The sequence below is a fragment of the Trachemys scripta genome, chromosome 1 (assembly GCF_013100865.1).
Source record: "Trachemys scripta elegans isolate TJP31775 chromosome 1, CAS_Tse_1.0, whole genome shotgun sequence".
Classification (NCBI taxonomy): Eukaryota; Metazoa; Chordata; order Testudines; family Emydidae; genus Trachemys; species Trachemys scripta.
In genome coordinates, this window is record NC_048298.1 from 338,718,293 (window position 1) to 338,738,227 (window position 19,935).

The window sequence follows — 19,935 nt, forward strand, 5'->3', positions numbered from 1 at the left end:
ATATTACAAACCATGCATTACATGCATATAAATCAAAAGCCAGCAGCAGCGTTGTTGGAATCTCTACAGGAAGGAGCAGTGGCAATTTTGATGCTTAATTGCTTTGGGTTTAGAAAATATTAAAGAAGTGCTCCACATACTGTTCGCAACGAGTCTGTGCTATTAACTCTTCATGCAATGAACAGGTGTATGATACTGTCTCCTGGCAACTGACCAGAAGCTGTTTGTGACACTTTTATTCAGGGTCATGCAAACAATCCCGCTGCAATATCTGTGTCATAACTATAAAGGGAAGGAAATCCCTCCTGGCCAGAGACTCCAAAATCCTTTTCCCTGTAAAGGGTTAAGAAGCTCAGGTAACCTGGTTGACACCTGACCCAAAGGACCAATAAGGGGACAAGATACTTTCAAATCTTGGTTGGGGGGGAAGGCTTTTGTTTGTGCTCTTTGTTTTGGGGGCTGTTCGCTCTTGGGACTAAGAGGGACCAGACATCAATCCAGGCTCTCCAAATCTTCTGACCAAGTCTCTCATATTTCAAACTTGTAAGTAACAGCCAGGCAAGGCGTGTTAGGTTTATCTATGTTTTCTCAACTTGTAAATGTTCCTTTTTCTAGAGGGTTTATGTCTGTTTGCTGTAACTTTTAACCTAAGGCTAGAGGGGCTCTGGGCTCTTTGAATCTGATTACCCTGTAAAGTTATTTTCCATCCTGATTTTACAGAGATGATTTTTACCTTTCTTTTTTTAATTAAAAGCCTTCTTTTTAAGAACTTGATTAATTTTCCTTGTTTTAAGATCCAAGGGGATTGGATCTGGACTCACCAGGAATTGGTGAGGGTGGGGGGAAGGGGAAGGGGAGAATGATTAATTCCTCCTTGTTTTAAGATCCAAGGGTTTGGATCGGTGTTCACCAGGGAACTGGTGGAGAATTCCCTCAAGGCTACCCAGGGAAGGGTTATAGTACTAGGGAGGGAGATATTCTGTGGAGGAGGTAGACAGAGTTTCCCAAATAACTAATAAATCATTTGGGTGGTGGCAGCAAAAGCATATCTAAGCTGGTAGTTAAGCTTAGAGGTTTTCATGCAGGTCCCCACATCTGTACCTTAGAGTTCAGAGTGGGGAAGGAACCTTGACAATCTGTGAAAGCCTTTCCAAAAAGTCCCGAGAGAAGAGAGCTGCTGGTCTGTGTTTCAGCAAAGAGTAGAGCTGAAGTCCAGGAAAGGGGAGTGTAATAGTGGTTGCATGTAATTTATGCCCATTGACTCTTACACAAACATGGCTGAAGTAACTTGCATGCTGACGTGGATAATTGTGAAAAACTATTGTTTGCACTATTCTCCCATTTGTGACTCACCCCCGACCCACTGAGGTAACTGTATTGGCTTGTAACTTTTCAAATATCCACAGACCCTTACATGGGCAGAGGATGCAGATGCTGTGAGGAGGTAGAGAAGCCGGTAGGATGATCAAATTCTTTGTATCAGGGGGTAGCCGTGTTAGTCTGTATCTACAAAAACAACAAGGAATCTGTCAGTCTTTAAGGTGCCACCAGACAAATTCTTTGGATTCAGTCGACATTAGCCAGGCAAAGCACTTCAGCTTCTTCTGGACAGATTCTTGGGGGTCAGAGTGTATCACCAGGAGCATTTGGTAAGGGATAGTTAATAGAGACTGGTTCTGATTGAATTTACACGTTTAAATCTGGAGTGATGTAGTTAAAATCACTGTTATTGAATTCAGAATCTGGCCCAAGAATTTACTCCATGTACTACCAAGAGGCAGTGGCATAATTTGCATTCTCAGGAGTGGAAAAATTATAAATATATTATATCTAAAATGAGGCTATCATAGAATATCAGGGTTGGAAGGAACCTCAGGAGGTCATCTAGTCCAACCCCCTTCTCAAAGCAGGGCCAGTCAGCAACTAAATCATCCCAGCCAGGGCTTTGTCAAGCCTGACCTTAAAAACCTCTAAGGAGATTACACCTCCCAAGGTAACCCATTCCACTGTTTCACCACCCTCCTAGTGAAAAAGGTTTTCCTAATATCCAGATGCAACTTGAGACCATTACTTGAGACGCTATGAAAAATGTTTATAAATATCTTCAATGCAGGACAGATAAATAAAATAACTGTTTTCACCATGCATATTACATGTGTTTACACACGTGTCCTGATACAATGGGCCACCCTCAGAAGTAGAGGGCCAGAAAGGGTATCTTTTGGAAGGTCACAATTGTAAAAATCACACAGTACTCAAGTAGGAATGCGCAAGCACAAACACAAGCACAAGATATCAATAGGGACAAGAACTTAGAAGGATTCAAAGCAGGACTGGATATTTATATGGATAACCAGAAAATCCAATTACAGTAGTGAGCAATGTTTAAAAAAGTCTTGGATACGCTCTAAACCTTCTTGATTTACACTACAAAATATGTTTAACTAGTGGGTGTCAGGGGGAAATTTTCCATGGGAGCAGGTTATCTCATAGCTGCCCATTGCAGGGCTTCTTCCACCTTCCTCTGAAGTGTGTGAACCTGGCCATGGGATACTGGGCTGGATGGACTATATGTCTGATCCACTCTGGCAATGCCTATATTCCTATCGGTGCTGTAAGTACAAGACTGTGTTTTTACTGATCTTTCTTGAGCTCCTTGCTGTCTTTAAATATCCACTGAGAGCAGAAAGATGTCTTGTTAAATATCATCTAGTCTCCTGTTCTTTTTCCTTTTAGGAAGGAAAGTTCAAAACTCCTTGGACCTGCCCAGTACATTATGTCAACTGTCAATAACACCACCTTCAAATCTGCAGTGTTCCTTCTCACCGGGATACCTGGGCAGGAAGACGTCCATCTCTGGATCTTTATCCTCTTTTGCTTGATGTATGTTATTTCGATAGTAGGAAATTCAGTCATTCTGTTCATTGTAAAAACAGATCCAAGCCTGCATGAGCCCATGTACATTTTCCTTTCCATGTTGGCCGTCACAGACCTTGGCTTATCGATAGCCACCATACCGACCATAGTGGGCATTTACTTGTTTAACTCTAGGGAGATCAGCTTCAATGCCTGTTTTGCCCAGCTGTTCTTCATCCACTTGTTTGAATGCACTGAATCCTGTGTGCTCTTACTAATGGCCTTTGACCGCTTCGTCGCAATCTGTAACCCACTGAGATATGCTTCCATCTTAACCCTGCCGAGAATAGCCAAGATGGGACTGGTGTGTGTTCTAAGAGGGGTGGCTGTAGTATTCCCACTCCCCATACTCCTGAAACGGTTCCAATACTGTCGAGCCAATATCCTCTCCCATTCCTACTGCCTGCACCAGGACGTCATGAAGGCGGCTTGTTCAGACATCTCAGTGAACAGCATCTATGGCTTGTTTGCTAAACTCTTAACGATGGGGTTGGACTCACTGCTCATCTTCCTCTCTTACATGATTATCCTCAAAACAGTGCTGAGCATCGTATCCCACACCAAGTGCCTCAGGGCCCTGAACACCTGCGTCTCCCACCTCTGCGCCGTCCTGCTCTTCTACACACCACAGATCGGCCTGTCTGTTGTACACAGATTTGGGAAGGGCTCTTCTCCCTTGCTTCAGATTCTTCTGGGCTACATCTCCATGCTGGTCCCACCCCTGCTGAACCCAATTGTCTACAGCGTGAAAATCAAACACCTTCGTGCAAGGATAATCAAGGTATTCATCAAGTGAAGGGTCAGTTAATCACCCATCTCCATCGCTGCTGACATGGGAGATGAACAACACCTGCTATGGTCACATATTCTATTCTGGACCTTTACATCGCAAACGACATCAGCTACAGATCTCCACAATGTAGAGAGAGGTTCCAATGGGGAGTAAGGCCTGGAGGAATGGGCGAGGGATGTTGAGTCCCATTACACCTGGTCAGTCACTGTCCTGTCTCTGGCTAAACATCCATGGGGCAAGCAAAAAGCTTCAGAGGTGTTGTGCGGTTGCAGTCCTAGCTCTTGCTGAGCGCTCTGGGTGCTGTGTGATCCATGGGGGTTGTACCAGCTGTGGACAGGGGCTATTCAAGGGACACGGACACCCACCCTTCCCCCACGCCCTCAGCCAAGTGCTTCTGACTGAATCGTGTCAGAGACATGATTAACGCCGGAGCCCCAGGAGAAGCCATTCAGGCAGCCCCCTCCCCCATTGATGACTCTGCACACGTGCTAAGCCCACCCCCATCCAACTGTAATGCACCTGAGGCAGAACAGAGCTGCGTGTGTGAGTGAGGGTCTGACACACAGCAGTCCTGGCAAGAGATTCAAGGCCAGAATCCCTCCTTTTCCCCTGCGTTTGTGCTGCCCCAGGTGCTTGCAAAGGGATGGAAATGGTCCTCAGCTCCCCAACAGAGGCACAGCTACCTACTATCCCAGCCCTGCCCATTCAGTGTAGAGTGACCATTTTTTCAAAAGGCAAAAGCAGGAGACATGCAGAAGCCCCATTCCCTCTGAGACCTCGCCCCTCCCCTATTCTTCTGCCTTGAGGCCCCACCTTCTGCTCCTCTCTTCCCTCAAGACCCCACCCAGGCTTCTGCTGCTGGTAAGGGGGTGGGGAGCAGGGGGCGGTTGGGTAAGGGAGCGGGGAGTTCTGGGGGCAGTCAGGGAGGAGGGGGCAGTTGGATGGGGCAGAGGTTCTGAGGGGTGGTCAGGGGATGGGGAACAGGGAAGGTTGGGAGTGGGAGTCCCGGAGGGCCTGTCATGGGGTGGGGATGTGGACAGGGGTTGGGAGGGCAGTCAGGGGACAGGGAGTGGGGGGAGGGGTTGGGTAAGGGGGTGGGATCCCGGGGGGAAGTTGGGGCAGGGGGTCCCGGGAGGGGGCAGTCAGGGGACGAGGAGCAGAGGGCTGTTGGATAGTGGGTGGGAGTCCCAGGGGAGCAGTCAGGTGGCAGGGGTGTGGATAGGGGTTGGGGCAGTCAGGGGACAGGGAGCAGGGGAGTTGGATGGGGGCAGGGGTCCCGGGGGGCAGTCAGGGGACAGGGAGCAGGGGGCGGTTGGATTGACGTGGGAGTCCCGGGGGGCCTGTCAGGGGGCGGGGGTGTGGATAGGGGTTGGGGCAGTCAGAGGACAGGGAGAAGGAGGGGTTGGATAGGGGGTCGGATCCCAGGGGGCAGTTAGGGGTGGGGGTTCCGGGAGGGGGTGGTCAGGAGACAAGGAGCTGGGGGGTGTTGGATGGGTTGGAGGTTCTGAGGGGGGCAGTCAGGGGGCGGGAAGTGGGAGGGGTCGGATAGGGGGTGGGGGCCAGGCTGTTTGGGGAGGCACAGTCTTCCCTACCCAGCCCTCCATACAGTTGCGCAACACTGATGTGGCCCTCAGGCCAAAAAGTTTGCCCACCTCTGGCCTAGTGGGAAGAGATGGGCAGTGGTCGGGGCTTCAGGGGAAAAGGAGGAGTGGGGGTTGCGACAAGCCTGAACCTACGCTCTCCCCAGCAAGTAGAGCACTGGAGGGCTCCTGAGTAAAGGAGGAGGATGGGGCTGGAGGGTAGGAGACCTTATTTTTTGGAGAAGACCAAATTTATGTGAGTATACAAAGGGGGCTCTTGTTTTAAGTAATCCAGGCTGAGAGTAAGTCATTACAAGGAGCTTAGAGGGAAGGGCAGGGAGCCTGCAGGGCCAATTCGGACCCCAAGGGGGCACTCTGCATTTGCCCCCATCCACAGGAAGGTGGCCAGAATGGGCTGTGCTCTTGGAAGCTGTTACCAATGGGCAGATGTCAGTCCAGCCCCCAGGCTGCTCTAAACTGCACTGAGGCAGGGGGAGAACAAAGCACTGTAACTGGCTCTTGGCCATCCCCACTCTCTGCAGAGCAGGGAAGGGTGAGCACCAATGATGTCTAGGAGCTCAAGAATACAGGAATGGGGCCCAAGGAGCACAGGCCTCCTGGCCTAAGAAAGGGGAGTACTGCCATGGGCAGGGTGGACACAGGCCCACCCAACTCCTCCATGTCCCAGCCAAGGGTCCTTAAAATGGCCCACTATTGGGTCCGCAAGGATCCATCCGCACCATGCTGACCTTGTATCAGGCCACTTACCAACCAGACCATTGCCAGGTTCCCCAGGGCTGCTTCCTACTCTCCTCCTTGGGTGTATCTGTGCCCGTCATCTCAGGGGACGCTGGCCAGTCCTCAGGAGGCAGCCCCAACAGCCCTTCCGTGACTCGGTTGGCTGGAAGCCCAGAGAGATCCACCCAGGCCTCAGGAGGCAGCCCCGGCAGCTCCTCTGCAGGCTCCAGCAGCACGTGGGATGCATCTGTCTCCTGTGGTGGCTACAGCACAACTGAGCTGTGTGGCCCGACTTCTGTATTTCCCCTTCCTGTCCTGCCCTTCTGCTTCCAGCAGGGTGGATGTGGCTCCACTGGTTCTTCCCACCAGTGGGGGTATTGTGGTCCCTCCTTATCACTCTGAGAGGGAGACACGCCTCCTTGCTACAGGATCATACAGACTGGAAGATGCTCTCAGAGACAGAGGGAAACTAGGCTGGGTCCGAAGAGCTCCTTGACTTCCCAAAAGAATGTAAGTTGGGCCAGTTCTGTTTCTTTATCTCCAGAGCAAAGCCTGTCTAACTTAGCTTGTAGTGGTACATGAGATAGAGGAGTGTAGACGTGTGATGGCTGCCTGGTATTTTAAAACCATTTTCTCTAATGGTCACAAGGACCTGAAGGGAAGAGACTGAGGTGTCCAGTCTGACCTGTTTGGTGATAAGCGGTTTGCATGGATGGGGTGTTATTACCAGCTCAAAGAGTGGGACAATTGTGAGATTCCCTCCAGCACAAGAAAGAATCTGGTTTAGAGGGTAAAGAGACCATATAGCCCGGTTTTATTGTGAGAATCCTGATTCTTCATGGGCAGCGTATACTCTTGTTGAGTGCCTATCAGCATTCAGAGGAGCAACTTGTTCAAGTTGCATCTAAGGGTATGTCTACACTACCCGCCGGATCGGCGGGTAGTGATTGATCTATCAGGGATCGATTTATCGCATCTAATGTAGATGCGATAAATCGATCCCCGATTGCTCTGCCATCGACTCCAGAACTCCACCGCGGTGAGAGGCGGAAGTGGAGTCGACGGGGGAGCGGCAGCGGTCGACTCGCAGCCGTCCTCACGGCCAGGTAAGTCGACCTAAGGTACGCCGACTTCAGCTACACTATTCGTGTAGCAGAAGTTGCATATCTTAGGTCGACCCTCTCCCCGCTAGTGTAGACCTAGCCTAAGATAACCATCCACTCAAGACAACGATGCATAGATTCATAGAAATTAAGGCCAGAAGGTGCCATTGGATCCCCTAGTCCAGAGGTTCTCAAACAGGGGGACGGGGCCCTCTGGGAGGTTGTGGAATGTATTCAGAGGGTGGAGGCGTGAAAAGCTTTAGGGAAAAAAACCCTTCTTGTGCACATTTTACCCACAGCAATGAATAACTAGCCAAGCTAATTCCGCCAAACAGATCTGGTCCTCAGATGGCACTGTGTGTTTGACGCTACGTGGCACTGTGTATTTTGATGGATTTGTGTTAAGCTTGCACAGCATTATACAAAGTTGTTGCCATCTGTATGTGGCTCCGTTTGCGATGGTGCAGTGTGCACATTTCATTGTAAGCAGGGACCACAAACACAGTTTTGCTGTTCTTTGTATTCCAATGGATCGTTGGCTCATTCGTGCAAAACAACAACAACAACAACAAAATAGAAAAAAACCCACCTCAGATGAAAAACAAAGAATCTGAAACTGATTCTAGTGAAGCCCTGCCCCTGCATATATCAGTATATGTATTTGTGTGGCTGGGTGGGGGGTATACATTCTTATAGACACAAAGAAGGGGGGCGTGATCAAAAGAGTTTGAGAACCACTGATCTAGTCTGACCTCCTGTATATCACAGGCTGCAGAATTTCTCCCATTTACCGCCATATTGACCCCAATGTCTTGAGTTTGATTAATGTATCACTTGTGTTCCTCTAAAACATATCTTCCACATAGGCATCCAGTCTAGATTTGGAGGTATAAGGAGAATCCACCACCTCGCTTGGGAGTTTGTTCTACTGTTTAAGCACTATCGCTGTTAAAAAACATGTGCCTCGTTTCCAAATTTAATTTCTCTGGCTTCAGTTTCCAACCATTGGTTCTTGTTATACTTTTCCCTGTGTGATGTTATTGACATGAACTGTGCCCGTATAGACAATTGTTGCAACCAAGGTCCTATAGTTGCACCAAATCTTGTACAAAGGAGGTCCAGTAGGATGTCTATAGAAAGATTATGATTTGCTGGTTATGATTATGCTATCGGTATGTGTATATCATTTTGCAGTTGATGTTATGAATATTGGCTGTGTACTTGTATCTCAATGTGTTTTGATTCTAAGTAGCTTCAGTGAAGCATTTGGTCAGCTTCTTGAGAAAGGACTATTCTCAGTAAGTGCCCAATCAAGAAACAATTAACTGACAATGAACTTTGGGAGATGCCAATCCACAACTAAGCTTTCCTGGGAACGTTCAAACTAACATGTAAACAATGGCGTCGGCCTGTAGGGACCTGAGTCATGCATGGACATGTGACTTGCCCATGTGACTCCAAACTCCATCTTGTTGCTGTGATTTTGTACAGGAGAACCAAGGGGTTCCCGCCCACAAAAGAGAGAATATAAAAGGCCCTGGAAGCCCCTCCATTTTGTTTTCAAGCGTGCTTCTTACCTCTGGTAGATTCAGGGAAGAGCCAGGAGAATGATTAAATGATTAGAAAACCTGAGTGACAGACTCAAGGAGCTCAATTTATTTATCTTAACAAAGAGAAGGTTAAGGAGTGACTTGATCACAGTCTGTGAAAGGTTTAACAATGGGCTCTTCAGTCTAGCAGAGAAAGTTATAACAGGATCCAGTGGTTGGAAGCTGAAGTTAGACAAATTTAGACTGGAACTAAGGTGAATTTTTTTTTAATAATGAGTGTAATTAATCTTTGGAACAATTCACCGAGGACCGTGGTAGATTCTCCAGCACTGACAATTGTTACGCTAAAATAATTGAGGCCATAGGCCAATGCCTTAGAGAGATTTCAGCTGTTTATTCCACATAGGGACAATTTGGGGCACTGGGTGGAGAACCTGAACTCTTCCCAACACCCCTTGGGGATGAGACCTGTCATTAGCACCGCCCCCTTTGAGGAGGGAGTTCTGGGCCCCTCCTGCAGCTCGGCAGTAAGAGGGGGAATCAGGACATGCCTTCAGAGAGAGAAGGATCTGGAGAGGGTTGCCTGGCCAAACAGAGCCCTGCTGGGCTGTCCCTTGTTTTGATCCTCACCCCACCCACTCCATGAGCAATGAGAGCCACTTTAGTGCTGGATATAGATATCACACCCTGCATCCAAATTTCAACATCACCAAGTTAGGGACAGCTGGATCTGGGGGAGGAGGTTGTTTGGGTCCAGTAGAGAGCTAGCAGCAGGCATTTGGAGCTGGGCTTGGGTCACGCCCATGTCTATTAAGAATGCGCATGGCCTTGCTTAGCCGGTGTGTGCATGTCTCATGCCTGAATAAGGTGAGAGACCCTCTGAGCTGTGCCACAGGAACCCAGTGGCTCTGCGAACCAGTCACTGTTATGTCTGGCTGTCTACGGCATAACCCTGTTCCTTAAGAGAGGAGGCTCTCCGACCCAGTGCAGAGGAAAACAGCCATTGATGGACTCTCTGCCATTGATGGACTGTGTGACCAGAAATGTCCCCTAACCAACCCTCAGTATATTTGTTTGTGGGTGCTCCGCTTGAGAAATGGCCAGCAGCACCAGCTCCTGGGATTTTATTAGGAGTTTCGCATTATTTCCTGTATTTCTAAAAGCCCCAAATTCTGGAATCAAGAGACTGCTCAGGAATCTCAGCTTTCCGTTTTCCTAAGAAAGTTTATTTAAAAAGTGAGTTGTAGACAACCTCGAAAACCTGCAGCAGGTGACCCCAAACACTCAGAAATGAGAGGCACATGAAAACGCATCCCACACTAGTATACTTGTAAATCTCATTATTTTTAAGCCAATTTCATGATTTTTTAGTGACATGACTCATAATTTTTAAGTGGGATTTGGCAATACTGTGCTCCCAGTTTAAAAGAGCTGAAGAGCAAGTAGCAAAAGACACAATAATTAAGAGCAATTTTTTAAAAATTACATTAGAAGCAGGAAGCCTGCCAAACGATGATGGGGCCACTGGACAATTGAGGTGCTGAAGGAACACTCGAGGAATATGAGGCTGTTGTGGAGAAGCTAAATGAATTCTTTGCATTGGTCTTCTCTGCAGAGGATATGAGGGAGATTCCCACACCTGAGCCATTCTTTTTAGGTGACAAATTTGAGGAACTGTCCCAGACTGAGGTGTCAGTAATATAACATAAGATAACATAAGAATGGCCTTACTGGGTCAGACCAAAAGTCCATCTAGCCCAGTATCCTGTCTGCTGACAGTGGCCAGTGCCAGGTGCCCCAGAGGGAATGAACAGAACAGGTAATCATCAAGTGATCCATCCCCTGTTGCTCATTCCCAGATTCTGGCAAACAGAGACTAGGGACACCATTCCTGCCCATCCTGGCTAATAGCCATTGATGGACCTATCCTCCATGAATGTATCTAGCTTTTTTTTTAACCCTATTATGGTCTTGGCCTTCACAACATCCTCTGGCAAGGAGTTCCACAGGTTGACTGTGCGTTCTGTGAAGAAATACTTCCTTTTATTTGTTTTAAACCTGCTGCCTATTAATTTCATTTGTTGACCCCTAGTTCTTGTGTTATGAGAAGTAGTAAACAACATTTCCTTATCTACTTTCTCCACACCGTTCATGATTTTATAGATCTCAATCATATCTCCCCTTAGCCGTCTCTTTTCCAAGCTGAAAAGTCCCAGTCTTATTAATCTCTCCTCATACAGAAGCCATTCCATACCCCTAATCATTTTTGTTGAGGAGGTTTTGGAACAAACTGATAAATTAAACAGTAATAAATACCCAGGACCAGATGGGATTCACCCAAGAGTTCTGAAGGAGCTCAAATATCAAATTGCAGAACTACTCTCTCTGGTATATGATCTATGGCTTAAATCAGCCTCTGGGCCAGATGACTAGCAGATAGATAATGTGATGTTGATTTTTAAGCAAGGCTCAAGAGGCAGTCCTAGCATTACGGGCCAATAAACCTAATTTCAGTACCAGGCAAATTGGTTGAAACTATAGTAAAGATCAGAATGATCAGATACACAGATAAACATGATTTGCTGGGGAAGAATCAACACAGCTTTTCAAAGTGGAATCATGACTCACCCATCTGTTCTAATTCTTTGAGGGGGTCAACAAGCATGTGGACAAGGGGGATTCAGTGGATATAGCTTACTTGGACTTTCAGAAAGACTTTGACAAGGGTCCTCACCAAAGGCTCTTAAGCAAAATGAGCAGTCATAGGATAAGAAGGAAAGTCCTCTCGTGGATCAGTAACTGGTTAAAAGATAGGAAACAAAGGGTAGCAGTAAATGGTCACTTTGCAGAATGGAGAGGGATAAATAGTGGGGTCCTCATAGGGTCTGTGCTGGGACCAGTGTTGTTCAACATATTAATAAATAATCTGGAAAAAGGGGTAAACTGTGAGGTGGCAAAATTTGTAGATGAGACAAAATGACTCAATATACTTAAGCACAGAGCAGATAAAGAAGTTTTACAAAGAGCTCTCACTAATCTGGGTGACTGGGTAACAAAATGGCAGATAACATTCAATGCTGATAAGTGCGAAGCAATACACATTGGAAAACATAATCCCAATTATACATACAAAATGATGGGATCTAAATTAGCTGTTAGCACTCAAGAAAGAGATCGTGGAGTCATTGTGAATAGTTCTCTGAAAACATCCACTCAATGTGCAGCAGCAGTGAAAAAAATCAAACAGAATATTAGGAACCATTACAAAAGGGATAGATAACAAGACAGAAAATATCATATTGCCTCTATATAAAACCATGGTACACTCAGACCTTGAATACTGTCTGCCGTTCTGGTTGCCCCATCTGAAAAAAAGATATATTAGAATTGGAAAAGGTACAAAGATGTGTGACAAAAATGTTTATAGGTATGAAACAGTTTCCATATGAGGAGACGTTAGAAAGAACGGGACTTTTCAGCTTAAGGGGTGATAAGATAGAGGTCTATAAAATCATGAGTGGTGTGGAGAAAGTGAATAAGAACGTGTTATTTACCCCTTCACATAACTCAGAAAACAGGGGTCAGCCATGAAGTTAATAGGCAGCATGTTTAAAACAAACAAAAGAAAGTACTTCTTCACACAATGCACAGTCAGCCCGTTTAACTCATTGCCAGGGGATAGTGTGAATGCCAAAAGTGTAACTGGGTCCAAAAAAGAACCAGATAAGTCCATGGAAGATAGATCCATCAGTGGCTCTTAGCCAAGATGTTCAGGGACTCAACCCCATGCTGTGGGTGTCTCGAAACCTCTGACTGTCAGAAGATGGTTGCAGATGATGGAGAATGGATCACTTGATAATTACCCTGTTCTTTTCATTTCTCCTGAAGTACCTGGCATTGGCCACTGAAAGAAGACAGGACACTGGACTAGATGGACATTGGTCTGAATCAATATGGCCATTCTTATGTTCTTAAATTGTTGCTCTGATGGATGGGCTAGTGCAGACAAACCTTTGCCAGGGGATCCCTCTGTTATAGGGCTGGGGTAACCATCCTGGCAGATGTCTGTGGTAGGGTGACCATACGTCCTGTTTTGGCCAGGACAGTCAATTTTTTAAGCCCTCTCCCACCCACCCCAACTTCATTTTTCAAAGGGAGCCATTTGTCTTGGTTACTCTTGGTGACTTGATCAGTTGGGAGGAGGAAACAGGACAAATGCCCAGTTCTGTGAAAAAAGTGGGGAAGTGGGGAACCGAAGAATATTCGGGGAAGGTGAGTGGAGATGCCAGTGCCCAAAAGGGGATGAGATAGGGGAGGGGGAGGAAAATCAGTATTCTGGTCAAAGATGACGGCTTCCTTAGCTCTGGGTGGCCCCTCTAGGGTTCCAGCCATGTGCAACAGTCTTGCTTGGGGCGGGAGGGAACTTCTTGGTTGAGCAGCTGAGGGTCTTTAGTTTTCTCATTGGTAACTACGGTCACCTTAAGTGCCTGTTCTGCATCGGAGGCCACCTTGGGGCTAGCGCTGCCACCTAGGGGTGAGGACCTGTAGCACGAGAGACAGAGGCTCATGGGTTGAGCTAGAGCTGGGCTGGAAAACAAATTTCTTTTTACTCTATGAAAAATTTTGACCCAAACTGAAATGCTTCCTTTTCATTCGCTTTTTTGGGCTGAGTTTTTATAGAAAAAGGATCATTCTGAAAGCTCAGCTGCCATGATGCTGCCCAATTGCAACCGCCTGGATACCCAAGAGAAATGGGAGTCTTTTCATCTGCCTCGTCCTCATAACATAAATGAAGGTGGCACTGACGGAGTCTATGGCTGCACTCTGCACTTAGGCCCCCTCCACCCTGTACAACGCCCCTTCAGCAGATCCTGTGGGCAGTGGCTACTGTGATGGGCCCTAGTAGCACATTTCTGGTGAACCTGTGCTAGCAGGGAGCTAGATAGGGTCCTAGAGCAGGTGTGGAGGGCCAGAGATGGTGGGTGGGCCTAAGTATCAATGGATCACTGAGATCTGTGCCTAACTTTGGGGATCCCTGGATCTTTTGTACCCCTTTTCATTCCTCAGGGAGAAGGGAAAGGACCGCCCCCTCCAGAACAATCTGTGGTAAATTTCCATGTAGGGAGCCTTGTGGAATCTCCCTTCCCTGGTCTGCACGCTGGGTTTGTAATGCAGGACAGGGGGCTGCTGGCGAGAAATCCACTCCTATATTATTGTTATTATTATTATTATTATTATTTCAGCAAGATCACAGCTGTGACAGCATCATCATTACCACTCGGCCGCCTTAGAGGTAGCCCCGTGACTAATCGGAACCGTACGAACAGTGATGACAAGCCCGGATTCCAGGAATAGAGCCTGCAGCAGGGCTGGCGCTGCAGTCCAATTGGGCAGCATCACTCCACATCCCCTGTGATTTGGTCTCCTGCAGTTTGCCATTGGCCATGAGAGGGGTTAGAGCTGGTGCACACTAAGCCAAGCATCTCAGGTTCCCTGATGACCAAGTGGCCCCAAAGGGAATGTGCAGGCATGCTTCATATAACCAGTTGTCTCCGTATCTGAACAGATACTGCCTGCTGCCCGTGCAACTTCTCTGATAACTCCTTGTCCTTTACGGTGAAGACGTCTAGTGTCAGTGGCTCCACGTCTAGCAGGAATTGGGTACGTTGGCAGGTTTCACTGTCTTTAAAATGCAAAGTGAAGGGTAATGGCTGCAGGCTAGCTTCATTCTAGATCCACTCTGATGGGGACCCGGGCAGGCCGAGGGACTTCAGACTTCCCCAGCGATGTCTGAGCATGTCAGTCTGAAGAGCTTCTCAGCATTGTGAACTCAGGAACGTGGCTGGAGCCCAGAAATAGCCACTGCCAGCATAAAGCTCTGGTGTTGTCTCTCCACCTCCCTGGAGTGGTGACCGAGAGACAGCTTTCCTTGAGCTATTATTTCTTTTCCAGCAGCCTGCTATTAAAGTAGGAAGAGCCAGACTGGTTTCACCTAATACAGCCATAGCATAAATACCCCAATAGTCAACCCAATATAGCAAACACATTCATTATGGCAGCTCAGCTCTATGTCTGTCCCAACGTCATTCCCTTGTGTTATGTATTTTATGAATACAGGACATGGACATTCAAAGAGAGAGAAAAAGAGAGTGAGAGCAATAGACTATGTTCATGGGTGAAATGAGTTTCCATTTCCATGAATACTCATGCATTTGACTTTGAAATCCACTTCCTGCAAACCCTCTTCGTGCCTGAATAACAGGTGCTGGGGTCACTATATACTGGAGAGTGAGAACTCAGGGAATGAATATTTCATATACTGATCCCAAAGCCTGTTACCACTCTGGATAAAGGCTAGAGACTGACAGAACAGAACCTGAGGAGAACCGGGCAGTTATTAACCCAAAGATACAGGAGTTACTGCACTTTTGTTAAAACAACAAGGAGTCTGGTGGCACCTTAAAGACTAACAGATTTATTTGGGCATAAGCTTTCGTGGGTAAAAACCTCACTTCTTCGGAGGAAAAGCTGCTTCCTCTCCTGGAATTGACTCCTCCTCATGTATTATTGGGAGTGGACTACATCCACCCTGATTGAATTGGCCCTGTCAACACTGGTTCTCCACTTGCGAAGTAACTCCCTGCTCTCCATGTGTCAGTATATAATGCCTGCATCTGTAACTTTCACTCTATGCATCTGAAGAAGTGAGGTTTTTACCCACGAAAGCTTATGCCCAAACAAATCTGTTAGTCTTTAAGGTGCCACCGGACTCCTTGTTGTTTTTGTAGATACAGACTAACACGGCTACCCCCTGATACTGGACTTTTGTTAGCAGACAAGCAACTGCACAAGAGCTGAGATGCTACAATCTTTTCAGGTTCTGAAGAAATCCAGATGACAAACACTACACTGTAAGTCACACTCTAACATGAGAAGGAGAAATCAATTCTGAAAGATGAAAGGGGAAAGAGTGGGTTGATGTGTGTGTACCAAAGTACAGATGTGTAAATGTTATGCCAAAACGTTTCATTGTAATACAAATATTACAAACTAAATTTTCATGACATGAATATATGTTGAGAGCCAGCTGCAGAGTTGTTGCAATCTCTATGGCAAGGAGCAGTGGTAACTTTGTGCTGAATGTCTTTTACTCTAGAAAGTATTTCAGAAGTTCTCCAAATAGTATTTGAAATGGGTTTGTGCTATTAGCACTTTGTTCAGTGAACAGTTGTATGATACTGTCTCCTGGTAAGTGACCAGAAGCTGTTTCTAACACTTACATTCAGGGTCATGAACACAATCATTCTCCAATACCTGTGCAAGACTTTCCAAAAAGTCCTGAGAGAAAAGAACTGATAGTTTGTGTTTCACCAAACACTAGATTTGAGGTGCAGGAAAGGGGAGTCTAATAGAGGTTGCATGCGATTTACGCACATCACCTGTTACACAAGCATGACTGAAGTAAGTTGCACACTCAGCTTGATATTAGCACAAACCTAGTGTTTGCATATTCACACTTTTGTGATGCCATCCCTTCCCCCGCTCACTGAAGTAACTCTCCGTTTTACCTTTTAACTTACAAATAACCTACAGACCCTTACATGGGGAATGGATGCAGATCCTGTGAGGAGATAGAGAAGCTTGTAGGATGATGGAATTCCTGGATTCAGTGGACATTAGCCAGGCAAAGCACTTCAGCTTCTCTTGGAGGGATTCTTGTGCACCAGAGTGTATCACCGGAAGCATTTGGTAAGGGAAAGTTAAATGAGCCCAGTTCTGACTGAATTTACGCATGCACATCTGGAATGACACAGTTGAACTCAATGCTACTGAATTCAGAACCTGGCCCTTAGAATTTATTCCATGTACTGCAAAGAGGCAGTGGCATAATTTGAACACTCAGCAGTGGAGAAAATAAAATATATGCATATAACGAGGCAACAAAACGTGTTTATAAGTAGCTTCAAGCAGGACAGCTACATACAATGACTGTTTTCCCCATGCACTTGCCATGTGTTTACGTGTGATACATATGATATGAAGGGCCACACTCAGAAATGGAGGGCCATAAAAGGTGTCTTTAGGAAGGTCGCAACTATAAAATCACACAGTGCTCATGTAGGCTGCGGAACTCAGAGCCACAAGATATCCATGGGGCCAAGAGCTAAGTAGGATTCAAAGAGGGACTAGATGTATTTATATGGGTAACCAGAAAAACCAATAACAGTTGTGAGGATTTGTTTTTAAAAGCCTTGGAAGAACTCTAAACCTCCAGATTTACATCACAAAATATGTCTAAATAGTTGGTTTCAGGGGAAAACTTTCCCTAGGAGCAGATTATTTCATAGCTGCCTAATGCAGGGCTTCTTCCACCTTCCTCTGTATCATCTGGAACTGGCCACTGGATACGGGGTTAGATGGACTGCAGGTCAGATCCAGTCTGACAGTGACTATCTTCCTATTGGTGCTGCAAATCCATGACTATGGATTTGCTGATCTTCCATAAGCTCCTGGGAGTTTCTCAAGTTGCACTGAGAGCAGAAAAATGTCTTGTTAAATATCATCTAGTCTCCTGTTCTTTTTTCTTTCAGGAAGGAAATCTTTGGAATGGCCTAGCCATCATGTCAGCTGTCAATGGCACCAAATTCAACTCTGCAGTATTCCTTCTCACTGGGATACCGGGGAAGGAAGACGTCCATCTCTGGATTTCTATCCCCTTCAGCTTAATGTATATTATTTCTATAGTAGGAAATTCAGTCATTCTGTTCATTATAAAAACAGATGCAAGCCTTCATGAGCCCATGTACATTTTCCTTTCCATGTTGGCTGTCACAGACCTTGGCTTATCAATAGCCACAATGCCAACAATCTTGGGCATATACTTGTTTAACTCTAGGGAGATCAGCCTTAATGCCTGTTTTGCCCAGCTGTTCTTCATTCACTTTCTTGCAAAAATTGAATCCTCCGTGCTCGTGTTGATGGCCTTTGACCGCTTCGTTGCAATCTGTAACCCACTGAGATATGCTTCCATCTTAACCCTGCCGAGAATAGTCAAGATGGGGTTGGGGTTTGTGGTAAGAGGGGTGGCTGTAGCATTACCATTCCCCTTTCTCCTGAAACGGTTGCGATACTGTCGAGCCAATGTCCTCTCCCATTCCTACTGCCTGCACCAGGAGGTCATGAAGGCGGCTTGTTCGGACATCTCAGTCAACACCATCTATGGCTTGTCTATGGCAATCTTCACAGTGGGGTTGGACTCGCTGCTCATCTTCCTCTCTTATGTGATGATCCTCAAAACAGTGCTGAGCATCACATCCCACACGGAGTGCCTCAGGGCTCTGAACACCTGCGTTGCCCACCTCTGCGCCGTCCTGCTCTTCTTCATACCAGACATTGGACTGGCTGTGATACATAGATTTGGGAATAGCTCTTCTCACTTAGTTAAGATTCTCCTGGGATACGTCTACCTGCTGGTTCCTCCCCTGATAAATCCAATTGTGTACAGCGTGAAAAGCAAACATCTTCGTGCAAGGATAATCAGGGCATTCGTCAAGTGAAGGATCAGTTCATCACCAGCTCCGGCTCCTTTGACACAGGAGACAAAAATCATGAGTGATGGCCATTGCCAGCTATTCCATCCTGGTTTCTTTTCATCTGAGGTTTCTTCCTTTGCCTCATCTCTTCCCCCAAAGCCCCACCCCTACTACTCTCCTTTAACCGAGACTCTGCTCCCTCTTTCTGGCTGGAAGCCAGAGATGGGCCATGGTTAGAGCTGCCCAGAGATTCACAGCCACTGTGAGGTGCCCCAGACCCTGCACATTTTACCCCCCAGGATGTAGAAGCCAGGGAAAGTGGACAGTCCGGGGTTCCTCACAGCAGCCTGTATTCTCAAAGAAGCTCTTACCATGGCCTGACTCAGGCCTGGCTGGAAGGCAGAGCATTGGGGAAAGTGGAGAAACAGGGGTCAGGGCTTAGCATGAAGAGGTGGGGTACAGGGTGGGGCTCCAGTGGAAAAAGGGGAGTAGGGGATGTGGCAAGTCTGAAACAAATCTCACCCCAGCAAGCAAGATGGTGGGGATGTTCCGGAGTAAAGGAGGAAGTTGGGGCAGGAGGGTCAGTGAGCCTGTGTTTTGGAGAAGACAAAATTAATGTAACCCTATGAAGGGGGCGCCTCTTTTAAGTTTCCCAGGCTGAGAGTAGGTCACTGCAAGGATCTCAGAGGGAAGGTCAGTGTGACTACAGGGCCACCTCTGTACCAAGGGAGGTGCCCTGGAGTGGCATCTGTCCTCAGGGACTTGGCCAGAGTGTGCTGTGCTCTAGGAAGCTGTTATCAATGGGAGCATGTGTGATACTATTGACATGAACTGTGACTGTATTGATCATTGTTGCAACCAAGGTCCTATAGTGGCACCAAATCTTGTACGAAGGAGGTCAAGTAAGGTGTCTATGAAAATGTTTCATAGTAGGAGCTGTGTTAGTCTGTATCCGCAAAAAGGACAGGAGTACTTGTGGCACCTTAGAGACTAACAAATTTATTTGAGCTGTCAAAGTTAGACTCAGGACTCACAGTTTGTCAGACCACTCTGTTTTATTATCACAGCGCTTTGCTAATACATTCAGATAATGTGAGCCCCCATGCAAGACCCAAACAGTCTTATTTATACAGACAAAAGGGCGCGAACCAAACAAAGGGACAAAGAGAGCAAAACTGCAAAATTTACCTGGGGCACTACACGCACATCCCACCTCCCCACCAACTCCCATCGATCCAAGGCCAACACTTCAACAATCGCTCCCAAGTGGAGCAATTGCTCCATCCCAACGTCTGCCCTCCCGACACCCTGATCATAGCACCCCCACCTCCACTCAAAGGCACACACAGCACTCTTCAATTCATTCTATTTCTTTAATATAATTCATTTCACTTTCACAAAGCATAAGCTTTCGTGGGCTACAGCCCACTTCTTCAGATTCATAGAATACTATATGTTCCATTCTTTGCATCTGAAGAAGTGGGCTGTAGCCCACGAAAGCTTATGCTCAAATAAATGTGTTAGTCTCTAAGGTGCCACAAGTACTCCTGTTCTTTTTATGAAAAGGTTGTGATTTGCTGGTTATGATTATGCTATCTGTATGCGTGTATCATTTTTGTGTTTAAAGTTATAAGTATTGGCTCTATAGTATCTGTATTTCAAACTTGTGCTATGCTTTTGGGTGACACCCCAGACAATTTGGCATCAGCACTGCCTAGTCTG

The 19,935-nt window shown here is 46.7% G+C and overlaps 2 protein-coding genes across 2 annotated transcripts; both read left to right on the plus strand.

Annotated features, from left to right (window-relative positions):
• Nucleotides 1-1,564: 1,564 nt before the first annotated feature.
• On the plus strand, nucleotides 1,565-3,712 carry LOC117872072 (olfactory receptor 51G2-like). The gene is made up of 2 exons (XM_034760097.1): nucleotides 1,565-1,584; nucleotides 2,737-3,712. The coding sequence occupies exon 2, from the start codon at nucleotides 2,777-2,779 to the stop codon at nucleotides 3,710-3,712; it is 936 nt and encodes a 311-aa protein (XP_034615988.1). The 5' UTR covers nucleotides 1,565-1,584; nucleotides 2,737-2,776.
• Nucleotides 3,713-17,301: 13,589 nt separating this feature from the next.
• LOC117872074 (olfactory receptor 51G2-like) lies at nucleotides 17,302-18,237 on the plus strand. The gene has a single exon (XM_034760111.1). It carries the CDS (start codon nucleotides 17,302-17,304, stop codon nucleotides 18,235-18,237), a length of 936 nt encoding a protein of 311 aa, XP_034616002.1.
• Nucleotides 18,238-19,935: the final 1,698 nt, after the last annotated feature.

Excerpts from the sequence above, each read along its gene's own strand:
- LOC117872072 (XM_034760097.1), top strand. The coding sequence starts at position 2,777 with ATGTCAACTGTCAATAACACCACCTTCAAATCTGCAGTGTTCCTTCTC.
- LOC117872074 (XM_034760111.1), top strand. The coding sequence starts at position 17,302 with ATGTCAGCTGTCAATGGCACCAAATTCAACTCTGCAGTATTCCTTCTC.